The following is a 27,629-nucleotide window of genomic DNA, read 5'->3' on the forward strand; positions in this document are numbered from 1 at the left end:
ACTAATGACACTTCTCAATGTCTGCATAAAATACTGTGACGTCCAGTGCTCCAAATGACTTTGGCAGCCATAGTTTAGTGGAAAGAGCAAAAAAAAGATATTGGATACCACTCAGATCTCTAGCGGATTTCCTTCATTCTCTGAAGTTATGATACCCCAAGAGGTTGGGAGAATTACATGGAAGTATTTTGAAACTATATAGCACTGTATAATGTTTTTTCAAACATATGTAGATCAAAGGCAGAATAAAATGAATCCAGAAGGTAGGGAGGGTCTTTAACAATGAGTTAGAAGATTTTCATTTTTTAGCCCATTTTGTGAGCATTGTGAAAGTCTGGAGAAATCAAATTATTACTTAATTCATCAATGTGATTATGAGGGAAAAGTGTGGTGGAGGTTTACTCCCACAGCACTAAATTGAAACAAAACGCTTTCTCTAAGGTGTTAGGAAAACCTGTCTCCTCCTTATGCTTCAAGAACCAGTGACAAAGAAAGCACTTGCCTCTGGTACACTGCCTTTTTTAAAGGACTTTCTTTTATTCTGATGCTCTGATATCTTAGAGATATTATCTCTGCTTTGTAGATTTCTAGGAAGAGAAATTAATACATCATTATAAAATCATGAGGAGTATTAGTTTCTTATAGCTGCTGTAACAAATTACCACAAACTTAGCATCTTAAAACACAAATTCATTCTCTTACAGCTCTGGAGATCAGACGTCCAGGATGGACCACCTGCAAGGCGTCAGCAGGGCTGCATCCCCTGCGCAGTCTCCAGGGGAAAATCTACTTCCTTGCCTTTCCAGCTTCGAGGTGCCTCCCACATTTCTTGGCTAATAGACCTTTTCCTCATCTTCAAAGCCAGCAGTGGTAGGCTGAATATTTCTCCTGCTGTCATCTAGTCTTTCTCTCTCGTCTGCCTCCCTCTTCCAATTTTAAAGACCTTTGTGCTTACATTGGGCCCACCTGGACATTCAGCATACACTCCCTATTTTCAGGTGAGTTTGATTAGCAACCTTAATTCCATCTGTAAACTTAATCCCCCTTAATCTCCTTTGCCATGTAAAATAACATAATCCTCGGGATTAGAATGTGGACATCATGGGGGGCTGGGTAGGGAGAGGCATTATTCTGTCTACCACATGCATTATAATCTATTTTTAAATCAATCAGCATCAAACATACAATATGTCAGACATTTCCCAAAATCTTTGCCCTCCATAGCCCTCTGAGGCTTGGTTTTGGAATGTGGGTGGTAGAGGTGGGTAAGAGAACACTTTTTTCATTTAGTGCTAAGCAATGGTGTGCTGGTAAACATTTAACCACCAACTCTAGCAGGGAGCAGGAGGGAAGGTTGATTTCTAGCATTTACCAATTTCTGTGGTGTAAATATTTCCACCACAGTCAGTTTCAAGCTGCCAACATGAAGTCAACTAGCTCAAAAAATCCTGAAAACTTAACAATCCATTATCACGAGCCAGTACAAAGGAGTACAACGCTGGAAGCATATATACACCATCGACATACTTTAGTCTAGGGGATGCAAGTTTGACTAAAGCATCCCTGTCCCATCTCCAAATTTCCCACTTTACTCATAGGATAAACTCTTCCTGGACTCCACTGACATGACTGGATGTTAAAGAGTCGGCTGACTTTTGCACCTTCTTGTTCATTAAGGATCAAAGAACACACAAAAATGCTGGTGAGGAATCCAGTCTATTCTCCCTTCACTAAATGTTACACGCACAAATGACGACCAATCAGAAAGAGACTCAGTGTCCCCTGGTGACTTCATCCGGGAGAGGAAAAATGGAAGGGTGGTGGGGAAGGGGGCTGGATCTAGCTTTATCAGAGATAAAGCTAGAGGCTCTTGGGCAGCAACTGGCTGCTTGGATTCTACGTGGCTCAGGGTTTCTGGGAAGCAGCAATTTGCCTAGGGAGAAGGGCAGTGTTTCGCAGGCTGATATCTGTGTGTTTGTTTGCTGTGCGCTTTAAAAAATAAGTGCTCCATAAGCACAGTCATTATCGCTTCCCTTCGCCATTTTCACACTGGCAATGTGAAATATGTCACTTCTAGATGGCTAATGTCCATTTTTTCTTTCATCTGACATCAGCTACTAAATAGGCTCACATTTAATATGAAAAGCCACAGGACTGTATACAACAGGAAGGGCTGGGGTCATGGTACCAGAGCAGGCCCATCAGCCAGAGAAATCAAGTCTGTGGAAGGACCAGGACGGGTCCTGCTTCTTTCGTAAGGTCATTTAAATTAATGCTCCCTAAATTTTGTGTGTACAGCAATCACCTGGGGAGCTTGTTAAAATGTAGATTGTGATTCAGTGGGTCAGAGGTGGGGCTCAAGATTCTGCACGTCTAACAAACTCCCAGGTGAGGCCAATGCTGCTTGTTCAAGGGCCACATATTCAATGGGAAGGGTCTACAGATCAACTCTCTCCCCATCTCTTACTTTCCAGCAAATTTAAGCCAGTAAGCACTATAGTTACCATGCTAGAAAAGGGGAAAATACTGCTTTTATTTAATGTTAAAGAAAACAGTTCCGGCCATTAACATTTATGAATAGTATACATTATTGACCCATGAAGAAATAAGCTATAAATGACCCACAAGCCAGCCAATTATAGGTATTAAATGACAACTAATAAATGAGTTTAGGATAAGAGATTGTAACACAATAATTCTTCAGGGTCTGCCAGCCTCTTAATTCAGTTCCTGGTGATGATTTGATGGTTTTCTTTGTTCTGCCCGAAATGCAGACAGACTGTGTTCTATAAGGCAGCACCTCCTCTGCTATCACAAGGCCTAAGTGTTAACCTTCCTTTGAAGAAGAAAATGGGAGGGGAGAAAATAGATGAAGAAAAGGGTGGGGAATAGAGAAGTACAAAGAAAAAGACGGGTAAATTTTAAAAAGTTATTATAATAAAAATCTTCTCAATGAAAGTGTAATCACTGATCATTTAGAATTGGATTGCTGAATCAAATTTTGTAAACAAAGTTCCCATACTCTTTTTTTTTATATACCTCCAGCATTTATTACAGTTCGTCATTTGCAAGTCCAGTCTTATCTCCACCTCCAGAGCCTGTATCTCTACAGCAACAGGATTCTCTTGAACTTGGGAGAAGAGGTGGTGCTTACAGACTCATTTTACAGCAATAGTTCAGAGAAGGTTGGAGAGCTGCCCAAGGTCACACAGCACTACAGACATTTTCCAAGAGAGACTAGTTTGCTCCTGGCTAGGAAGAGATCTCCTCATGGGAAAGGAAGACTAATTCTCTCACGTGCTCCATAAGCCCTCAGCTTTGGGCTTCATTAACTCTAACTGATTAAAACATTGATTGCTTGGGAATAAGGCTCAAATTTTGACCAACACGTAACCTTTAAAATAAAAAGGAAAGGAAGGGAGGTAGGGAGGGAAAGACAGAAAAGCAAACAGCAGGAAAAGGAATTGTGTTTCCTTGACTCATACCTGGAGCAGGTGTCATACCTCGTGGTCAGTTTCATGAGTCAACCCCTGGCCCCTACACCTCCAACACTTAAAACCTGTTAATAGCTTAGGAGTTTGTGGAGATTAGGGGTAGAAGGAAGAGGGTAGGAATAGAACAATACTACATTCTTTCTTCTTCTCTAGCAGATGAGCATTTTTAAGAGATTTTTTTTCCCCCCAAGGCCCAGAAAGAGTGTCAAGACTGAACATCACTTTGAGGTTTAGAATAGATATCACATAAGAGAAGAATGATTACCTACATCACACTCAATCTGGAAAATTCAATGTGTGGATATAAGTAGGGCAATATACCACTGATGGCTGTTGGTACTAGTTGCTTTGTCTCCTGGACTGAAAATTCACCACTTTGATCACTTGCCTAAGAGGTGAGGCAGTGTGATGACTCAGAAGCATAGCTCTGGGGCTAGTCTTCCTGGACATGAATCTCAGTTCTTCTACTTACAGACCATGAGCCCATGGGCAAGTTATCTACCCTCATTTGCAAAATTGGGTAATAAGGATAATACACACTTCACAGGATTACTGTGAGGATTAAACGAGTTGGTATGTGATCAGCGTCTAGGAGGGAACCCAGCACAGAGCAAACCCTCAATAAATGTGAGCTGATCCTCCACCTGCTCACCTTCTCTCTCTGAATTGCCTTCATTTTTTGGAGTTCGGCTTCTTCAGCTTCCTTCTTGATTCTTATAGATTCTTCTCTTTTTATCTAAATTGTATTGAGATTATAGAGGACAAAAAAACGGTTACCATTTTTCAGTCTGATCCTCTAGAACACAAAATTATGATGAAAGGCAAATTACAGTATTGTCGGTGCTATACCTCACCATGATTATAGGTTGTTACTTCAAGCTACTTAGATCACAGAGAATGGACAGACGATGCCTCCTGCCCATGAAACTTCTCTTTGTGTTTCTTCCCTGGTCTGTCTCTTTCTCAACTACTCTGTCTGTCTCTCTGCCCCCTTTTCTCTCTTTCTCTCTCTTTCTCTCTCTCTCTCTGTGTGTTGGGGAAGGAAACAGGAAGATAATTTTCTTGATTATAAAACTCATAGTGTTCATTGTAAAAAATCACGGGGTGTCTTCAATCTTTTTTGTACTACTTCCGCAACTGGCACGGAGTAAACAAATCCACTTCTTGTAAACAAAACATTCCATACATAGTAGATTTAAACTACAGTTAAAACATAGTTAACTTAAACTAGATAAAAAATTCCCTTAGTTGAGGAGCATGCTGACTGACAGATGACTTGCATAAGAATTCGAGGTTTTTAATCTCTAAACATCTCACTTCCCAATATCTTTGATTTTGAGAGGTGCTCTCTGCAATTGGTTTCAACGTTTTATGCTTTTAGTAAAGTTACTGTGTTGTTTCATGGTTACCTGAAAGAGCCGGTACTCCAATTCCTTGCCAAAATTAAACTAAAGGAGATAGATTCTGACCTTTTGCTGGTATTTAGATTGCACCAGTTGGAGTTGTTGTTTCTGCCTGACTTCAGCCTCTGATTGGCTCCCACCTAAGGAAAAAGAAAAAAGCCATGAAGGTGAAACATGAATATTAAGCTGAAATGTCAGCTATCAAGGACTAATTAATACATAAGTCTACAACATGAGTTTCTTTAACATTTTAATACATCTGGAAATAAGGTCTTATTAAAAAAAAACTGCTTATGTTCTTAACAAATGGGACTCGCTTAAAAGAAAAACAGCTGGACAGAAAGATGAGGCTGTATTCCTAAAAGGACAGCTCTCCTAAGCTTTTTCAACCATGTAAGTATTAAAGTTTTCACTTAGATTGAAATCATACCTAAAGGGCCATGCAAAGCAGTAAGAAATAGTGCCTGTCTTGGAAATTCTAGAACATTCTTCCAGCTTGAATATGACCACGCCTTACCCTAATAAGGATGATGACCAATGATGCTTCAATTGGTTTTCTTCTAACTCTATTGCTCTGTGTTCAAACATCAAGGCTTGAACATAGGGGTCTTACCATTAGACAAGTATGTAGTCTTTATAGCCCAGTTTCTAAAAATACAATGAGAATATTCTAGTTAGTAACTGATTATCAATCCATACTATTTTTTAAGGTATTCAGGAGAAAACTATGGATATTAGGTTATTTGCCTGTTTTCTCTTAAACCTAAAATAATTTGGGGCCAGAAATCCTTGTAGCCTGACAATCATCTAAGAATTGCCCTTTAGGGATTTCTCGGTGTTTATGCAACCTTGGTGTGCGCATTATAAAGGGTCCTCTGAAATAATTCTCCTGTGCTTTGGTCACTAAAAGTGTCAGTTCTCTGAAAGATTCCCTCTCACGGAAGATGCATTAAAACAATTTGTGTTCACTGTAGTTTTTATAATTGAACTGAGAAAGACACCATAGGGACTTTTCTTAGGAGCTGCTAAAGATATAAAAGGTTTGGTTTTGGCCCTTTGGTTGCTATTGTGGGGGATGGGGGAGTGTGTCTTTTGAAACAGTGAGGAATACCAAAGCTTTTATCTAATGTTACAGCCACTCTTTGAATCTACAGTCATTCCAATATTTTAAGGGGTAGAGAAATAGAGGAGGAGTTGGGAATTAGAAGAAATAGAGAACCCAGATGTCTAAGCATTTGCAGGTTTTGTTTAAAACTCATCTGAAAGTTTAACACATTCTAGACTTTTCTTTTCTACCCCCAGCCTTCCCACACACACATACTTGACCATTTCTAGATACTTCATGTAACAGAAAGTTGAAATGAGAATCCTGCTCATTTTCTGCTAAGACTGTAGATACCAACTGCTCTGAATTCCAAAGGGAGGTGCCTGCAGCTCCCAAAGCAGGAGCTGCAAGAAATTACTGAAAACTAGTTTGGAGAACCTTAAAGAGCAACTACTTTCAGCCTATAAAAGAGGTTGGATAGGTCAAAGGAAGGTAGAAATCTGAGGAAGGATGTCTCTCTAAATTCCATCTTCTCTGTGTTTGTGTTTGAAGGAGGAATTTTCAAGATGTTCAAGAAATGTTTAATGAAAATTGCTTGAAGACTTAAACCTGCATCCCTAAGATAATGAGGGTCCTAGTGGACCCCTGACTAGAAAAGTTAAAACCTAAAGACACAAGGCTATTATCAGCTGGCTACTCAGATGAGTCCTCAAGAAGAGGGAGCTGCATTGCAAATGGCCTGTATTTACAGAGTTTGTGAGAAGAAATGATGCACAAGTGTTTCCTGTACTTCCAGTGTGGATCTCATGAAAAAGAATACCAATCTAAAGCCATCTTGAAGGGAATCACCCATGAGGGCCACCTTGAGAACAGTGGAGCCCTACAAAGAGTTGACCAAGAGCCAACAGCAAAGCCAAGCACTGCCAGCTGGAAACTATATTGTCTCCATCAGGGAAATAGGGTGAGAGATGGGTGACAGGCAGGGAAGGCCGCAGAAGAACTCGAAGAACCCCAGGAGGGAGAATGAGCAGTGAGCACACACCTAGGCTCAAAGAAACCAGGATAGACCCCATAGACCCCTGACCTCTCATCTACTCCTCCACCTTTGACCCTGGAAGGGGCAGAACCTGGGAACAGAGGGGTCAATCGAGAAAAATCCAGCCATGCCCTGTATCACTTGTTAGCTTCCTGCATGAAACAGGCCTGGGCTGGGGTAGGGGAGAAGCTTTAATCTCCATTAGTAACAGAGTATTGACCTGTACCTAGGACTGAACACTAATTAGTGAAATGAGACTGTTTTAGGCCTAGAATTAGCTGAGTAACTCTATTGTTTAAGAAAGACCAAAAAGATTTAATTTCTCACTTCATCCAAAGAGTGCAGGAAAGACTAGATCCACACAGCCGGTGTGAGAGGCCAGTTAGGAGGGACTAAAGCTGTTTTCCGACTTTGCTTACTCAGCATAAAGATGACATGAGATTAACACTTTTCATGGAATACAGTGGGATGATGGTGATAATACTATTACTTCCACTTATGAAATCATTTCCCAAGTAGCTTATTTTTACCTATATCCTGGGGGATGGGGGAATACTTCTCTAAAACCATCACAACAGTAAGTGGTCCCTGACTCAAGACATGTTTGTATCAACCAAATCTGTGGAAACTTTAGTTAATACAAACTGTGTCCAGCCCTTTAAGTTCTCAGCTGCTGCGAGAAGAGAAGGGAGAAGGAAAGATGTGAACGATTCCCATTAGGGGGCATCCCCTCTGAATGGTTCCAACACCGGCAAAGGCGGCTCAGACAATTCATCACACTGGCAGCACCCGCTCCTGAGGCCCAGAGGTCTCTATCCGCAGAATGAAAACACAGGTGACATTTCTCTTTATACCCACCACTGGGTCCCCCGCTCACTCTCATCTTGCTTTTGCAATTGACTCTCCATTCCTCTTGTTCACATTAACATTTAACTGCCCTGATTAATATGCTTGTGCTAAGCTTTTACTCCCATTCTGACTAGTGCCATGACAGGGCATGTGTGGCACCCCAGGTAAACTCTCTTCAGAGTCGATCATCTAAGAGGCTCTACGTTATTTGGTAATTAAACTATCACTTTGCTTCCACATAACCACGGCATCATACGTTTGCTACTCACAGAAAATCAGAAAAAACAATATACCTGCATTAAATGTATTTCATTCAAAGCAACTCAACGACCAAACAGCCTATAATGTACATTCAAAGACAGACAGGTGCGAAGCACTAACAGGCAATCGGTGTGCTGGCTTACCTAGCCGCCTGGGCACCAGGTGCACGGGTTTAGCTCTGTTCTGTTCCTTCCACCTCTCCAGGTTAGCCAGCTCCTGCGCAGCAACTGAGCCAAGTGAGAAATATCAAGTCATCACTTATTAGCATTAGCAAGAGGAAACTGCTCCCTTCAAAGCATATGCAACAACCAGCAGAAGGCAATTAAATACCTGTGCGCATAAGCGAACAAGATGTCCAGGAAAGGAAGACACCATCCAAGCCCTGAACCCCCCGGGGTCACCCTGGGCCCACCCCTGTAGCACTGTCTCTCCGAGAGTCAGCACAAAGGGTTCAAATTTGAAAACGACCTGAACTTCCATTAAAATAAAGAAGTATAGTTTTTCCTCCCATTCTAGCATTCTTAAAACCCTATATCAAGTTAATTTTAAAGGTTTCCTATAGAAAATTTGTGCAAAACTAGAATATTCGTATATCAATAAGAACTATCCACAGTCAGGTAAAAATATATCCCCAGAGAATTTTGATGCCTACATTCACGTTATTTTTTAATTGCTGTTTATTTTGAGCATCTGGGTGCAAATGGGTGGAGGCCGAAAAAGGCGTCCACCTATTCACGTCATTTTAAATGTTCGTCAAGCTTACTGCAGTGTGGGGAGTGAGGGCTCTGTGCCACCGGTAGGCACACCTGCCCTCGTTCCTGGCCATCCCGTCGGTAGCCCGCTCCCTGGGAACCCGGGCTCGTTCCCCAAACGTTCACTCTGAGTGACAGCAGGGGGCGCCAGAGAGATACTAGTCTGTTCCTTCAGTGATTGCCCTAATGGTTTCATTAGACCTGATTGTTCCCAATGTCCATTGATGACTTTTTTTAGTATTAGGAAAAAAAAAAAAAAAAAAATTCTGAAACATCTCAAAAACCCAGAGCACACTGAGATATTTAATATAAGTTCCTGTTAGGTATTTAAATCAACAGCCTGTAAGATACCAGAACTGCCGGCAGTTGTGATTGTCATATTCTACACTAACCCATGGTATCACCTGGGGGCTACCTGTCTGGGAGGAACCCTTTAACAGAGCTGCTTTTCTGTTGCACCCTTATGTCCATCGTTAGTAATGAAATTAGATTTCCTATTAGTCGTCTAACAAAGGAGAGCACAGATATTCCCACAGCTTGACTTGAACAAGTCTCACAACCTCTTTGTGAACTTTAGTTTTCCTCCCAACTCTAAAGGATAATGCCGTAACTTTACATGGCAGCATTTATATTTACTGCACTTAAATTAAACATGCTACACACACAGTAAGCACAAGAAGCACAAAAATGGGTAAGATGTGGTCCCTGCTCTCAAGGAGGTTATAATCCATTTTTTATTTGTGAACTACAGAAATAAAACCAGCTGAGGGTAGACTCTGATACTTACAGAATTAGAGTGCAGAGGATAAAGAAAAACTGCATTGAGGAGGGATGGGGCAAATCAAGAAAAGTACAAATTATTTCATGATCTATTTGGTATATAACTTGTCTGTATTTCAAAAGTATTCATAGTGCCATAAAAACATCACCAGTCAGCCCAACTTTACAGGGACTGTGCTCACTTCAGCAGCACATACACCAACCTTACAGCGATGGGATCCGTCCATTGGCAATAAGTGTAACGTTGGTTAAGCACAACAGAAGTCCAGGACTTACTATCGTGCCACGAGTTCTGTTACTAACATGGAGAAATGAACTTAGAAGTGTTAACCGTAGAATATTTTTTTCTTGTACTACACACTGTAGGTGTTCAACAATATTTTTAAAGGTATAATTAAAACTGAAGTTTAAAAAGAAAAAAAGCTTGATGAGATCTGGTGAGTCTATATAAATCAAAAAATAAAAACACCTCGTACCAAAACATACCAATTGTAAAGAAAATGAGAAACATTTTGAAATAAATATACATACTTCTTTGTATCTGATTTCTCCGGCTTTCATTTGGTGCTATCAAAGTATATGCGCCTGTTCTAGAATGAAGAGGGGGGGAAAGCTGCATATTAGTATGAGAAACTAATGCATAGAAGCCAGCAGACATTCTTTCTCCTAAAATACTGTATTTATGATCATCACCATGAAATAGGGACTGTGTGCAATGATCTCAAGAGCCAGGTTTGTTCTCCAGGACCTTACAATCTGTTGTCAAAGTAAAACAAATGGACATAGCCGAATATGGAAATAGCAGTTTATGAAGGGACAAGTGACTGCCTGGTAGACCATCCTGGTAGGCCTCCCCTGTTCCTCTAGGTGGCGCTTGTGAGTAAATCCCGTTAAGATTGCTTTAGATTGGCATTTTCTCTGCCCTGTGACCCACTCTGGGAATACAGGAAACAGTGAGTGGTGCATTCTTTGTTTCCACAGAGGACAGGCCATCTGCAATGCCGCTACCTCGTCATGGTGACCCACCTGAGTAGCCAACTGGCCACAGGCTCGTGCTTTTAGGCTTTGACTTTTCGAGGCCTGGGTCCACTGGGTTTCTTATTCTCCTTGGGACACAGCTTGAGTTCAATCAACTCAGAAAAGCAAGGAGTCAACTTCAAACAGGAGGATCAGGAAAGACTTTATTTAAGCAAAAAATATTCAACACTGAGATACCAGAACTTAAAATATTTTGAGGGCAGAAACTATGCTTAAATGATGTGTATTCCAAGTCCCTGGCACAGTGCCTGGCACAAAGTAGCTGCTTGATAAATGTGGGCTGAATTGAAACAAAATGATGCCATAGACCGAGTTTGTGAGTTTGTAGTGGGGGTGGCTCTTTTTTGAAATGATGCATGTGGTCCCACAGAACGTGAATACTTCCTAAAGCAAAAATAAAGCCGGGTAACAGACTGCAGCTTGCATGGCAATACAGTTTCAGGGGAAACGCTGTAGGTAAACACAACCTGCTTATAATTATAGGGTTTGTTGTTTTTTTAAAAAATAAAAATAAAAATAAAAACCCAGATACTCTTAGAAGACTCTCTCTTCTACCTGGAATGTACAATTTCAAAGGACAAATTAGCAAAGACTGAACAGTAGAGGCCCAAAGCGCTGATTAACAGAAGCCATTTCTTCCTTATCTCATTATTTTCCTAGCGGCGAGCCTTCATCCAGCTTCAAACTGGGCTTTAATTTTAGACTTGTAAATGTGAGGTGTGCAACAACCTTTGCATGCAAATGGGCCTGCTGGATGCCCAATTACCTAATGTATATCAGCAGACTTGCATGTGTAGCCTAGCCTACATACAACGCTATGAATACAAAATTAGGAGGCTGCCGCTGGAAATTAATCCCTTGTCCACTGCATATGCTTTGTTCACCCTAAGAAAAATTTTTCACTCCTCAAGTGCCAGTATTTTACAGGAGCTTGGGAGCTGCAATTCTGTGGGTAGCCCCTGGAAACTCGAATATGATGCAATGGCAAACCATTCTATAGAGCCTCGAAGCTGAAACACGAGATACTAGATTTAACTGCTAATTATGAAACTGCTGCACAATCTTCGATGTCTGCTAACATTGTGCTATAGAGCTTCCCACTATACCAGAGATTTGACTACACTGTAGATCAGTAGTTCTCCAACTTCATTGTGCACCCAGATCTCCTGCAGGGCTTGTAGGCAACCTTGTTAGGGTCCAATAACTTCCATTTTTTAACGAGTCCTCAGGTGATGCTGATGTTCTTGATCTAAGTACCACACTGGGAGAACCACTGCTATAGATCAATCAAGCTATCTTAGAACATCTGGGCTAAAAGGAAACTTGGGAATTAATAAATCATTGTTAAAGACACAGAGGTTAAATTGTGTGCCAAAGATCACTAGGTGAATTAATTAAGCAACAGTGCTGAGACTCAAATCCGGTTTGGACTGAGACGAGTCAACTGTCTGCAACTAACTTGTCAACTCAATGTAGAAAGCATAAAATATGACTGTCCTTCAACTTCACCCCTTGATAGACTTCCAAACAATGCAACCTACTTAACTCAACACCTGTTAGAGGCTTGTGGAGAGTGAGGGCAGATACCAAAACAGATACCAACCACTTTAACAGAATGTATACTTTAGTTAGGAATGAGTCAAGGAACCACCAGAGTATAGCACAAGAATATCCAAACAAGTGTTAAAGTGGAATGATGTAAGTAGTCAGAGATCCAAGGCAGAGGAGATCCACAGAGACTGCAGGAGTAGAAAACTGAATAGCAAGAAATGAGAACAGCACACTGAGTTTTAAAGCATAGGATCTGAAATGGCAAAAGTGTTTCTTTGCCAGGAGCAGCTTCACAGAGAATTTTCCACATCCATAGGACTCTCGTATGGAAACTTTGGAAAAGGTTTGGAAAGAAAAATCGTTTTTAAAAGATTGTATTCTACAATATCTAATCTGATTAAGTTTTTAAGTCTGACAACGAAGATACTAGAACGTTCAGTCTGAGGAATAGGACTGCAGTCAGTTTATGGCCAGTGTGCATAGCCTACAGGTGCCCAGTACAGGAAAATGAAAAGAGGGGAAAAATTAGCTCTGAAATTAGAGGTTTTTAACTGAAAGCATCTTAGCTTAAACCTCGGCAGTGGTCCCAGCTTTATGTTAGAGAATTCTTTGGCAACCTCCTTAGTAATATGTTATTGGCTGAAAATGCCAAATCTAAAACATTTGATGATATTCACAAGAAAGCATTTCCAAGTAATTCAGCTTCTATTTCTCTTACTTGCTATAGGAAGAAGAGCTTAAATCTAAGGATATGCTTTTCATTTTTTAATATCATGCGGCAGAGTGTAAAGCCTCGGTAGAGACAAATATTAGTCCCTTCTCTCAGCTTTCTCTTGAGATGAGTAGCAAGGATAATTTATTAATGTTTTCAGCCAATTAGTTCCTACCCACAGCAAAGGCCTTTGCTGTTTTAACCTGAGTGCCTCGCCTTTCCACAGCCTGACTCTCAAAGCCGCTGATCCAGACAAGCCCAACCAACCAATCTTTAGTATTCTGGTCATTTCTTGATTAAGCAACGCTCAAGCTAGTGAAATAAATGTATATTTTTGAAAATGAGTCTCCTTAATTACTTCATTGAAATTTAATGAAATGTCTCAATTTGTAAGATTGTTTTCACTTTCTAACAGCACGCATCAGTAAGACATACTAAGGGAGAATACGTGAAAGAATAGCACAAGACAAACAGAAAAATTTTTTTCTGCACCATAAAAAATATATAAAATAAAGATATTCAAGAAATGTTTTCCTTCTGAGGTCTCTCCTGAGTTACACAACTGTATTTTGTGTGTGCATTCTTGCACAATTTTTATAATGTTTCATCAACGAGCACTATGAAAAAATGTTATGCTGAAGTTATGAAAAATATCTTGGCTGGCGAAAAGTATCACATAAATATATCCCCTGGTGTGTACAAACTACACCAGATATAATTTAAATTTCTAATTAGGAACAACAGTGGTTTGACTATAAAAGAAATGTAGTCAGGAGCGAAAACTCAGAAAGCGATAGAAGTTACAAACAGATAATTCCAAACAGGATAGTAGACATGTAAAGTCTACAGTCCTACAAAAAAATTGGTTTGATGTTTTCATAGCTCTAGAAAATCATATCCTTAGATATGTATAAATTGAGAAAAAGGAGGATTCTTGGGTAACCAAAGGCATTGGATATTTATTTTTCTAGATATGGCATTCCATATTGGTTTTTGTTACATGGGCTTCAATGTAGGAATCTGAAGCTTACTGTTTTTAGTCAACATAAGGCAAAATTTTTGAGGCATTTAGGTCTCCAAAAGTTCCTTTGCAAACAGATCAAATTACCAAGAAAAACAAAAAAATGACAAGATCAAGCTAAATCACCTTTGACCCTTAAGCCTGTTACGCCACTCCTGATCAAGCACTTCACACCTTGGGTATGGAAGGGCTTATGAATTCTCTTTCGTCTCAGAACCTGCAGAGCCTAAGACATTGTCTGCACACCCAAGAAGCAGATGTGAAGTTGGTTAGTTCTTTCATCAATTCACAGCTTCTGTTAATGGGCTGAATAGACACCCAGGGGATAAAGATAAACAAACAAGCAAGAAATCATCAGGGCCTTTGTTTATAGGATGCCTTTATAAAAATTAGAAAGAGGGACACATGCCTGCACTCACACACACACATTCCAGGATCCCCACTGCCCAGTGAGACATGCAAATTTATGCAACTTAGAAAACATGCCCCTTTTTTCAGGAGGCGGTAACCCCACACTAGGGCACATGGTTTGGTATGTATCTCAGCCCCAAAATACAGCTTAGCTGGGCACATGTGTGCAGTGACCAACCTGCACAACCATACAGAGTGGACCTGAGATGTAGTTTTTCACTTAAAAACACACATAAATAATAAAAGCTACAAAATAAAGTTAGCAAGAAGCATTCAGACTAAAGATAAAAAGACTGTATATGAAGTATTATACAATACTGTAGAGACTCACCATCTTTAAGAGGCCAAAAACCCAATGGTGGAAATAGAGATGGGGACCAATTGATAGGCATGTTTGCAAAATGTCTAAAACTGCTTCCTCAGTAAAAAAAATAAGTACAAGGAACTCATATTTTCAGAACACAGAGATGTGAGTTCTAGGATTTGATTTGACTATAATTACGAGCTTCCATAGCCTGTTGGGAACCAGGCTGCACAGCAGGAAGTGAGCAGCAGGCGAGCCAGCGAAGCTTCGTCTGTATTTAGAGCCCTCCCATTGCTTGCACTGCCGCATAAGCCCCGCCTCCTGTCAGATCATGGGCAGCATTAGATTCTCACAGGAGCATGAATCCTACTGTAAACTGTGCACACAAAGGATCTGGGTTGTGTGCTCCTTATGAGAATCTAATGCCTGATGATCTGAGGTGGAGCTGAGGCTGGGGAACAGCTGCAAATACAGATTATCATTAGCAGAGAGGTTTGACTGCACACTAAACGTAATGCACTTGAATCATCCCAAAACCAGCCGCACATCACCCCAGTCCATGGAAAAATTGTCTTCCATGAAACCGATCCCTGGTGCCAAAAAGGCTGGGGACTACTGCTCTGAATAGGAATGTAGACTACATTTAAGTTTTTCTTCCTTTGATATACATTTCATTTCCAAAATCCCAGAGACAGTTTAAATCATTTGATAATTTTCCACTCTTATGCCCTGACCCTCAGTTCTTAAACTAGAAGAGATTCCAGCCCTACTCAACATTCGCTCTCACTTCTTCCTTAGTAATAGCACTCCTGTGTTATTTGGATTGACAATGTGCCCAATGACAAGACTACAGCCTTCTTTATAGCTAGATGTAACCATGGGATTAAATTGAGAAACTGAGAAGTAAGTGGAAGCCATTGAGAGGGGTTTCCAGGAAAGCTCCTTTAAATGGAGACAGACAGGTAGAAAAAGCTATTTTGTTGCTTTCCTCCTTCCTGGAAGGCTTTAGTGGTAGCTGGTGCTGAAGCAGCTATCTTGGTCAATGAGGCAACTTGAATACGGAAGACATGAATCAGGACTGGCAAAGCAGAAAGACAGAACCAGTCCGGTGCTCTGTGACCACAAAACCACCACATTAGTGGTAATCTGTTGCCAAACTGCCTGGCTTCAAATTCTAATTTTGTTACTTCCTAACTGTACAACTTTGAGCAAATTACTTAGTTTTTCTATTTTTTTCACTAGTGACATAGGGATAACAACTTTCTACCTCATAGCACATAGATACTATATTAAGTGCTTAGAACCATGCCAGAAAATAAATGTTATATTACAGTTGCCTATTATTTGTGCCAGATGAACCCTAGACTACCTACCTTCAGATTTATTTTATAGGAGATAAATAAACAAAGCCATATGTGCCTAACACCTATGGGGGACATCTTTTTTATATTTAATTATAATAACTATATATAGCAGATATAACACCTATCTTCTTATATGCAATAGAACCTTGCCCTGAATCAATAGTGCATCTCCTTTTTTAATGCTGTTACTGAATCCCTTTGCCGTATTTTCTTTCACAAATATGTGTTTACTAATATAAGTTTACTAATTTTTTTTTTTTTTTTTTACATCCCTGGTTTTGGCTCTTGCCTCTAATATCTATATCCTGGCTTCTGATTCTTTTGTGTCCCAGGAATAATAAGAACCACTGCATGAAACAAAGTGGTATTGATAAAAAGGTCTTTTTAAAGATTAGTAAATATTTTTTCCCTGTAAATGGTAGCATGGTTCTCACCCCAGGCTTTTTTCATTGAATTATTTGAGGCATAATACATCTGCAATAAACTGCATAAATCTTAAGTATACAGCTCCATGACAAAGCTTCTTTTAAGTTCTTTGGGTTCCAAAAGAGAACATAAGGAAAAAAGGAAGTAGAAGGCATAATGAGCTTTAGGATATTACCTAAAATTACTTTTTCCTCAATTTTTTATTGAAAAAATTTTAAGCCTAACAAAGTTAAAATATAAGTAAAATGAAGACCTATATACTATGTACCTGTATTTACCAATTGTTAATGTTTTTTCCACAGTTGCTTTTTCTCTCTCCTCTTTTTTTTCTGAACCACATGAAAGTAAGCTGCAGGGTCAGAATACATCACCCCTAAATCTTTCAACATGTCTCTCTTAGAAACAACGACAGTCTCCTACTTAAACATTATCATATTGTATTAATACACATTAATATTGATATAATATTGCCTAATAGTCTACATTCAAATTTCCAAATTGTTCCAATTTTAATATATCTTCCAACCCTTCCTCATCCCAGATCCAATTATGGATTACACATTCCTGATGTTTGACACATCTCTGTAGACTGTGTAAAAAGAAAATCACAACCTCAGGCACCTGTGAAGAGCTGGCCCCACAAATCACTCATTAAGGAAATTTCTTGCTAACCTACCATAAGCAAGGACATGCAAATTGTACCTATGTCTAGCACCTAAAGCCTATCTGATTCCACACTAATAAGGAATTACAAGTTTATCTTACAGGTAACAGAACTGGAGACAAGACAGAAGCAGACATTCTTCCACCTACCCAGGATCTACACAATTGATGCTTCCTTCACTCCACAACTCTTCCCCACCATATGCAGTTCGTGTTTTTCCCCAGGTGTCCTCAAAATCTTGGCTTAATAAACTTTCATTGATTGAGATTTTTGCCTCAGTCCTATAATCTAGGACAATGTCCTTGACATTTGTCTTTCTTTCATTACTGACAGTTTTGAAAAGTCCAGGTAAACTGTCTTATAGAATTCCTTACAAACTGGATTTAAGGAAATTATTATTTCTTCATGATTAGATCAGGTTACTTTTGGAAAGAGTACCACACAGATTATCCAAGATTCCACCGGGAGAAGAAGAGTTGCTTCCTTGTGCAACTAAATAATAAACCAACGTGAAAAAAACAGTATCTGTCTATATGACAGAGAGCGATCACATTGTAAAATAAAGATTAGAAAAAGAATACCTGTCACCCTCTATTGGAAGTAGAAAAGGGCATAATGGCGCTATGATTTTCCACTTGGCATGAAGAGTCAAAGTGCAGAATCTATACTTTAAAAATAAAGATTTTCTTTACACTAAAATCTTTGAAGTGTTTATTTCTAAGGGTCAGACTCACAGGGGACTTCCACATTCTGTGTTATTTTTGTAATTCTTGCATTTTTATAACAAGCAGATATGACTTTACTTTTACAATCAGGAGTAAATAGTCCAAAGATTTTTAAATGGAGAAATGCTTAAAAGAAATATTTCTTAAAGCAAGGGCGCAGATTTTCTTACAAGGTTAGGTAGCAGAGGTTTCTGCTCTCACCAGCACCATAGTAAAACAAACATCAGGCAATACTAGGCCTTGAGTTTTAATGATGGTAAATGTCCAGTTTTTCTACAGGATTTTAATGGATTGCCTTTTAAGTCTTCATATTTGGGGAGGTGGGGGGGGGGGAATTACAAACATTACAGAACAAAGGAACCATCATGGAGCTGATTCTCTGATACAGAACAGACCCTTCAAATGCAATCTTCTTCCCTTTGATTGTTTTTTCCTCTTAAGCTTTTGTTTCAGATTCAAATACATTCTGAATGGATGCAATTAACCTTAACAATACGTATAACCTTACAGCACTCTACTGACTTTGAAGTAAGTAACCTTACTGTGTAATTGAACTAAGTTTCTTTTTTCTCATTTCTGCTATGCTTCTACTGATTATTATAGGTATTATGTGTTTTCAAGCTTTCATCATCCTGTTGATTTATTGTTTCACTGTTTCAGCTGTCAAAGACTTTTTTGAGAAATTCCCACTCATTTTTGATGATATTGTATTTGAACAAAAATGATTGCTCCTTAAGACTTGGAAAACCTACCATACTGAGGAGTGGAATGCAGTGCAGAAAAGTTGGAAATTAATTCTAAACAGGACCATAATTTCTACCTTCCTGCACAAATAGGAAGGTAAATTTGATCTAATCAAATCAAAATGTCTTTTCCTTTCATCCACTCTCACAATTCCTTCTGCCATGCATAGAACTGTGCTGTTCAAACTGTAGGTGGTAACCTATTAATGGGTTGTGAAATCAATTCAATGGATTTTTAATGAACAAGAAATAGAAAATGTCAGAGTACATCATATATAGTAAGGGTGAAAATTGTTCTGTGAAATTTTTTTTCCAGTTATAAATGCCCTAATATATACTCATGCATGTACTAGGTCATGTCATCAAATGAATTGCTCACTGTAGGCTATGGTCAGAAGTCTGAAGTCAAATCACTGGACATCATTATGTTATTGAGGTTGCACAGTGACAGTGAAAGAACTGCCCCAACACAAGGTCACCAAGCTGTCATTCATGAAAAGCAGCAGGGAAAAGGGGATCCCCATAGAAACTTGGCTCTTGCAAACTACTTCTCTATCTAAATCACTTTAAAGCTATGATGGGTTCAGGACACACCATTCCAAAATATGGCACTTTGGCATTTAATAAAACACCAGAAACAGGAAGGTCTCTCTGACCTTTTCCCACCATTCACCCCTGAAGCAGGCATACAAAAATTCTCTGACTTTCCTCTAAAGTATTAATAGGTCATAAAACCCTCATTTCAGAGGGATCCTCCCTATACCTAGAGGAAAGGAATGGAGACACAAAGAATTTGAACAAACAGGCCTTGCTAAGTTTCCCCATTAAAAATTAGTTTATTACCATTAGATTGTACCACATTTTGACCAATTATACCTAGACTTTTTTTTTTTTTTTTGGTAGAGACAGGAGTCTTCCTATTTATTCCCAGGCTGATCTTGAACTCTTGGCTTCAAGGGATCCTCCCACCTCAGCCTCTCAAAGTGCTGGGATTACAGGCATGAGCCACCATGCCTGGCCTCTAACTCTTGATCAAATCTAAGAAATAAAAAGAGTTTTCCTTGTTTCTTTAGGTCTTCATTTCTGAAGGCTCCAATGTCATGTAAAACTTATATTAAATCAATTTATATGTTTTTCTCTTGTTACTCTTTTATTATGGGGCTCTCAGCCATGAACCTAGGGGATAGGTAAGGAAAGAAATCTTTTCTCCCCTACAACTGAAAATAAAAGTCATGTTACTATTTCTATGTTACCACTATTTGTAGCCTATAGAATTTTTCTTTTCCTGGTGTGACCATAAAATTGACGGGACCTTAGCTAGCTTCAGCATCACTCCCTCCTCCTGCTCCACATCCTGTTTGGAATCCAGACTTCAGTAGACAGACAGGTTTAAATGCTAGTTCTGTGACTTAAAAGCCAGAAAATCTCAGGAAACCACTTAATCTTTCAAGACTCAGTTTCCTCATCTGTAAGGTGGCAAAGGGTTTACTGTGAAGAGAAAATGCAGTAATGTACATGACATGCTTAACACAAGGTTAGCACATGGTGAATCGTTCAACATATGTGAGCCACTGATGGTTATTTTGGTTTTAGTCTCTTACGAGTAGCCAGTTTAATTATTCCAGGTCACAACTAATTTACTTTATGCCACCACAGTATTGCAATCCTTTATCACATTTCTCTTGTCAAAAATAAGTCAAAAAAGCAGAGCTCTATTGGTTAATTCAGTATTAGAATCTGGTAATCACTGAGATACTTACCCAACTCATTGGGCCATATCATTAAGAGTTAACTACTATCTGTTGCTTTATAACCTTTCTGAATGCTTATGAGCCTTGCCTAGAGATTGAGTCAAATAATCCCCTAATGAATAGCTATACTGAGAAAATTACTCAAGAAGATTACTCATTACAATCAATCACAGATCTCCTCTTCCAGTGTACTATTATTTCATAACGCTAAGAAGAATGTCAGCATTATTCACTTCTCCATCTCCAGGGAGGAGTAATAGCCTGATGTTTTCATGTCGTTTAGCATCTATAGGCAGAAGTGTATTTTCTTGTAATCATATGGGGAGAGGAAATTAAAATCTGGAGCATTGCAGTGAGGAAGAAATAGTGAAAGCAGTTCTTATATGCTCTAATATATTTGCAAAAACTTGCCTTTAATTTAAGAATATTTTATGTGGCTGGTTCAGATGCAAATAATGAGAATCAAGAATGACTTAAGTTCTGTCTTAGACATAAGAAACCGTACTTCAGGGTTTCAAAATATGCACATTAAATAGTGATGTTTATAAAAATTTAACACTACAACTTAATGGCTATAATATATCTTACCTTATATTCCATATTATATTTACAAAATATAAACACAGAGTTATTTAAGGAGAAAAGAAAAAAAATCAAGAATGGCCATTAATTAATAAGTACCCTCTCCAAGCCATCCTTTATGCTCCTCCTTTATCTCCCTTGAAGGTTTGAGGATGAAGGGAAGAAAAATTGTCAGTTCAAGGGTTATTTCCTTCCCCAGAGCATAACTAGCTGGTGAGAAGCATTTAAGTTGGATTAAGCAAATTAGGGGGCCAGATGCAGCAGCTAATGCCTGTCATCTCAGCACTTTGGGAGGCCAAGGCAGGAGGATCGCTTGAGGTCAGGAGTTTAAGACTAACCTGAGTGACATAGTAGCTCTACAAAAAATTAGAAAAATTAGCTGAGCATGGTAGTATGCACCTATAGTCCCAGATACTTGGGAGGCTGAGGCAGAAGGATTTCCTTAGTCCAGGAGTTTGAGGTTGCAGTGAGCTATGATGATGCCATTGCACTCTAGCTCAGGTAACAGAGTGAGACTAAGTCTCAAAACCAACCAACCAACCAACCAACCAACCAGGGAATGCCCCATGGGCCCCAAGAGAAGAAATAAGAAAGTGTAGGTTTCCCCAATGTGCGTAAATAGCTTGCCAACAATGGACATGAGTGTCTAAGCTGTTGTGGTTGCAGTATGAAGTATCTTAGAGACGGCGTCAGTTTGGGTTCTCCAGAAGCTGACACCAAGACGGGGTTAGCCATGCAAGAGATCTATGCCTGTGAAGGATAAAGGAAGAGGGAGCAAGAGTTGGCAGGGAAAGCCTTGAGAACAAGAGCAGGTCTGATACCTGTTGTCAAAACCTAAATAACAGAGAGGCTCTCTAGACGAAAATGATATTCATTCAGGATTGAGCAATGCAGGGGGAATACGGTGGGCATATTCAGGGAGGTAAAGAAAGACAAGGATTTTTAAAGGATAAACGAGGAGAGTTACATAAGTTGTTTTGAGACAATTATCCTTGGTTACAAGAATCAATAACAAGGGTGGCATCAGTCCAAGGTTAGACACGTAGTTGCTGGGCAGCTGTCCTTGCAGAATTATTTTTTGTGTAAGGTTACAGTGTGACCTTTGTGCAAGGTCATGGTTTTTGCTGAGCCTTGTTGATAGTTCTTGTTGTCAGGTATATGTGCTTGAAAATCCTCCCTTTGTGGCCCCAGCTCCATTTGTCAGTTTGACACAAGTGACTTCATTTAGATTCTGACAACTTTCATACTATGTATGAAAGGACACCAGGAAGGAGGATTGAGCAGAAAGAACCTCAGACAGCTATATGGTTCTGAGAAAACCTTGGACAGGAATATGGGGAAATCTTCCAGCAAAAGTTACCCAATAGAAGAGTCCCACATGGGCCAGGAATGGGCGGGCACCAGCGCCCTGGAATGCTCAGACCCTGGCTGGGAAGGGTGCAGTGTAAGCAAGCACTCAGAGCAAAGGGTATAATGGATTCCAAGGGTGGCAGCTGGAGCTGTCAGTTGTCAATGTTCCCCACAGCAAGTTTTTTTGAAGAAGATCTAAATGACAAGTTTCTCTGGATGCACAAAGGCCATTTAAACTCCTGTGGTATAATAAAAAAATAAATATTTGGTCATTGTCCCTGGGTTTTGGCACAGAGCTTCCAAACCCTTGGGATCCCCTGAGTGATGTGTCTTTTGTATACTAACAAGATGACTCTTTGCGGGAGTCCCTAGATAGCTTCAGGATGGGTACTGATCCCTAGAAAAACTATTATGTGATTACAGGCTTAAAACTTTCAGCCCTATCCCAATCTCTGGGAAGAGGAGAGGGGCTGGAGATTGAGTTGAATCACCAATGGCCAGTGATTTAATCAATCATGCCTGCATAATAAAGCCTCAGTAAAAGCTCTTGAGCCTCCAGGTTGGGGGTCTTCCAAGTTGGTGACCACATAGAGGCACCTACCCAGAGAGAGTATGGAAGTTCTTCATACCCCACACCACCACTCCTTTCCCCCCCAAGAGATGCCTTATGCATCTCTTCCATTTGACTGCTTGAGTTATATCCTTTATAATAAAACTGATTTTCAGTATAGTTGTTTCCATGAGTTCTATGAGTTAGTCTAGTGAATTATCAAAACTGAGGAAGGGGAGAAGTCATGGGAACCTCCACACTTGTAGTCTGCTGGGCAGAAGTGAAAGCATCCTAGGGACCCCATTCGTCACTGGTGGCTGAAGTCTGAAGTAGGGGCAGGCAGTCTTGTAGGACTGAGCCCTTAATCTGTGGAGTCTGCACTAACCCTGGGTAGTTAATGTCACAATTGAATTGTCGGACACCCAGTTGGTGGTAGAGTTAGTTGGTACAGGAATGACATATTTAGTGTCAGAAAAACCACACAACTAATTATCCTATAGAATGCAGCTCAAATATCACCTTTTGGGAAAGATTTTCCTATTCCTAAAACTAGCTCAAGGCCCTGGCTTTCCTTTGTAGTGCATATAAAGATTTATTCATGTAATTATCTGATAAATGTCTGCCCTATCAATTAGACAGCAAGTTTCATAAAAGCTTTTTTGTTGGTTATTTGTTCCTGTTTTTAATTAATTATTCTAAACTAGAGACCCTCTTGTATTACAAGGTTGTTGTGAGGACTGAAAGAGTTAATATACATAATGCACTTTTACACAGTAAGCACTACATAAGTGCTTGCTGTTATTATTGCTCATTTAAGTCTACAGTACTCAGGATGAAGTAGGCCACACATATGTTAAACTGAATCTGTATATAAATTATGTTAAATTTAACTATATAGTAAAATTCTACATTATAGGTTCATTTTCAAAATACTTTATTTCCTTCAAACAGCATTAAGCTAAAGGAACAGGTATGGTTATAGAGAAGAATCTGAATGTGACATGAACTCTATATTACCATTAATATTACAGACAAGAGGCTATTGCCCAGAAGTGGGTAAAACTAGGTAAACCCATGCCTTTGTCTTATGGTTATCTAGATGTGATATGAGTAAGAGATATTTACAAACAAGCAAAATATTGAAAGGAAGGAAGGGTAAAGAATTAGATTTTAAGTTTGTGTAAGCTTTTTTCTCTTTAAATATAAGCAGATAGCTCATGATGTTTAGGGACAAGATAAAAATCACCAACTAAAAATTATTAGGAAAGCCAACATGAATTAGTAAATACTTGTAATAAATCCAAATTCCATCAAAAACTCAACCTTGCCTGAAAGTCTATCAGAGGTCCTTGGAATCTTTTGATATGTTAAGAGGTTGCCATATATTTTTATTAGTGTATTTTGTTTATATGTAAGCAGCTGTTTTAAATTAGTGTGTTTTTGTTTTATAATTTTTTTTTATTTCAGCATATTATGGAGGTACAAAAGTTTAGGTTACACATGATCAGTGTGTTTTAACAAGGCTCAAACACTTGACTTAAGGATGACAGTACTTGGTCAACAAACATTGACTAAATGAATTCAAGGATATCAGCACCCATATTTACTGGATATTTGTTTTACCAGGCATAAAGTTATGTTTTATGCATATACACATGCTTAAAAAAATCCCTTTGAGGTTGGTATTGTCTCATTTTAAGGAATGAGGAAACTGAGGCATAAAGTAGCTAAGCATCTTGTTCCGAGAGTAACAGCAATAAGCAGAACTTTGACCCACGTCTTCCTAGCGTAAAAGCCCATGTTCCTAATTCCCACACTGGGCCTGCCCAAAGAGATTCATGTATATTGTGAGTGAACAAATGAAGCTTTACTATTAAAGCCCTTAATTTTATCCTCTCTTTTCTTAATTTTCCATCAAAATTCTTATAATCTATATCCCAAAAATAAAACCTTAATTATTTTGTTAATTTTACTGAGATACTATTTGCCATCCATTCTCCTTGGTTTTCCACTTCCGTTAAAGGAAACAGTGAGAAAGTGGATATAAGTGACCAACGGGGATGTAAGAAGAGTTCAGAGAGGTCCGAACAACATCTTAGACATTAATCGCCTAAAAGGGAATGCATTTTATAATTCTCTGCTTACTACAACTGATTCACATGAAAAGAAAGGACTCTGAGAGATAACTGAACTCTTTAAGGTATTTTTTAATGGTTTATTTGCAAATCTTAGGAATCACAAAATAGTATGTGATGGCGTCTTTAGGGTATTGAGGCCTGGATAACTAATCAGAAAACTGCCATTTTCTGAGTAATTTGGTCCAACAAGATTCTGGGGTAATTATAATCAAATAAGAAAATAGCTGCAATGCTTATGAGATGATATGAGCTTACAAATAAATGGTAATAGCTTAATGAATGCTTTAATAGGGGGAAGAAAGCCATGTAAGTGGTAATTATCATTAACCACTTATGGACATGAGACCGTATGTCCATGACCTCTGTTACTATTAAATGCTACCACATATAGATATGTAGATTACTTTAAATTAATGAGCTTCTTCTATTGTGGCAAGACACCAATTTCTCTGAGGAGGAAAGAAATGCTGCAATCTCTAATAGGTTTTCAGATCATCTGCCCCACCTAAGGGTAACTTTAAACTGAATAGTATCAAAGGCCTGGTACTTTCAAAAGTTAAGGGATGAAAGAAAATCCGTTTATTGGTCATAAGGTTATATACTGTTTCTTAGCAACCAGTATTTGTCTTTCATGTAACTAGAAGTCGATGAAAAAGGGGAGACTAAAAATAAAACCATTTGGATAGTTCCAATTCACAGAGGCAGCACTTCAAAGGTAGTAATGTTGTTACAAACCATACTGTTGCGTCAAAGCAGTTCATTCCATTGGGTGGAAAGAAAGGCTAACACTTTGCATAATAAATGTTTCCAAGATACCAACAGTAGTCCCTGCACCAAAGACCAGGAATAGATGCTACCTATCTGTTCCTGCCTAGGGCACATGTCCATACCAGGACAAGGGGCATTCCAGTCTCTCACCTCCTCACTCTCAGCCCCACTCCTCTGGTCCTAAGAGGGCAGTCTATCTGGCAGCCTTATTGGGATACGAGTTTGTTCCTAGCTAGAGGCAGCATTTGGATCTTCTACCCCATACCACATTTTGCCTTGGCCCTTACCCTGGCATTTGATGTAGTGATCCCATTTTAGGGCACCATTTTTTTTGAACAGTAAGGGAAAACTTATTTCCATACTAGTTGGAATATGAGTTCTGGAGATACCTGGAAAATTAGAAAGATGCCTAGGTGGTTTCTCCACACCCATATCTTTCAACAGTAGCCAGTCATGAGAATCAGGAAAATATTAATAGTTTCAAAGGGGCCAGGCATGGTGGCTGACGCCGGTAATCCTAGCATTCTGGGAGGCCAAGACGGGAGGATTGCTTGAGGCCAGGAGTTTGAGGTCACCCTGAGCAAGAGGAGACCTCCCTCTATTTAAAAAAAAAAAAAAAAAAATAGAAAAATTAGTCCCAGCTGCTTGGGAGGCCGAGGCAAGAGGCTCATTTGAACCCAGGAGTTTGAGGTTGCTGTGAGCTAGGCTGACACCATGGCACTCTAGCCGGGGCTACAGAGTAAGACTCTGTCTCAAAAAAAAAAAAAAAAAAAAAAAATAGTTTGAAAGGAATTCCTTGAAAGGAATGGGGCTTTGAATATTTAGTGAAGGCCTGCAAACTAGCAGGCTCCATTAATAAGGCAGTTCATGAGTGGTTTTATATAGGCGAATAAGCCTTCATTCTGTCAAAATTCGTTATTGAGTCCCTGTGGTTTCAAACTGCAAGACCAACAAGGTGCCTGTGAGTATGTTTGGGGCCTGGGCTCCCTCCACCAGGACAGGTTGCGACTTACCGCCTGTGGCCCGCGTGCTCTGTGCTCTCCCGCGAAGGGCCCTCGGGGGCTGCCTCCAAACCGGGTCTCTGGCCTGGCAGCGGGCCCAGCCCCCCGCGCTGCCCATGGGGGTCCTGACCCGGGCGGGAGGAAGAGGAGGCGCCCAGCCCGGAGCCCAGCACCCTGCTGCGGGTGTACATGTTTCAGAACCCGCGGAGTTCGGGCTGCAGCCGGGTCTCGAGACGCGATCCCGAAGAGCAGGGGCAGCGGTTTTAACAGCTGAGTTTCGATTTCTTGCTATCGGTTGCAGATGCGCCCGCCCCGGGGAACTTCCCCATTCCCTCTCCTCGGAAGCGCCCTCCGACCTCGGCCCAGGTTGACAGCTCGACAGCTCGGCCGCGCCCGCCCAGGATGTGGAGCGGAGCGGGCTTGGCCGGCAACAGGTGAGTCAGTTTAAAGGTCTCACACCCACCTTAGAGGGCAATAAGGGTAGACAGCTGTGATCAGCCACGGACACCTTGTGAGCGAGGAGCCGCAAGGTGACTAGAATCCTGAAAGATACCTTAGGAACTGTTTAACAGGTAACTCTCATTTGAGGTTACAGCTGCGTGTTTGAAACTGCGAACAATATTGTAACCTTAGGACACCAGATGAAGTCCATAACTTAAGATCTTCTAAACAAAACATTGTCTTTTATCAGTAATGACTGCCGTTTGGTTGTCACCAGTGCAGATACTTTCGAGTTAGAGGAAATGGAAAGTGAAATCAAAAGAGCAGAAAACAAAAAACAAAAACCCACAAAGCTGCAGAAGCAAGCTGAGGTAGACAGGATTCTCCAGGCAGCCTTGCTAAGCAATTGCCCAGGCATTCTGCGCCTGCTCTGTGCAGGACATGGTGCAATGGTTCAACTGCAGTGTGG

General features: G+C 39.9%; 1 protein-coding gene across 2 annotated transcripts in view; it reads right to left on the reverse strand.

Annotated features, from left to right (window-relative positions):
* The window catches only part of EPSTI1 (epithelial stromal interaction 1), an 85,443-nt gene extending 58,409 nt beyond the window's left edge, over window positions 1-27,034 (reverse strand). For both annotated transcript variants that reach the window (XM_069467215.1, XM_069467216.1), the window contains exons 1-5: window positions 26,732-27,034; window positions 10,152-10,210; window positions 8,232-8,315; window positions 4,964-5,037; window positions 4,147-4,230 (exon numbers count right to left, since the gene is read on the reverse strand). In XM_069467215.1, coding sequence (XP_069323316.1) covers window positions 4,147-4,230; window positions 4,964-5,037; window positions 8,232-8,315; window positions 10,152-10,210; window positions 26,732-26,910 — 480 coding nt within the window. In that variant the 5' untranslated portion in view covers window positions 26,911-27,034. The remainder of the gene's footprint in view (window positions 1-4,146; window positions 4,231-4,963; window positions 5,038-8,231; window positions 8,316-10,151; window positions 10,211-26,731) is intronic.
* Between the last annotated feature and the right edge of the window lie 595 nt (window positions 27,035-27,629).

Source organism: Eulemur rufifrons, chromosome 4, assembly GCF_041146395.1.
Source record: "Eulemur rufifrons isolate Redbay chromosome 4, OSU_ERuf_1, whole genome shotgun sequence".
Taxonomy (NCBI): Eukaryota; Metazoa; Chordata; class Mammalia; order Primates; family Lemuridae; genus Eulemur; species Eulemur rufifrons.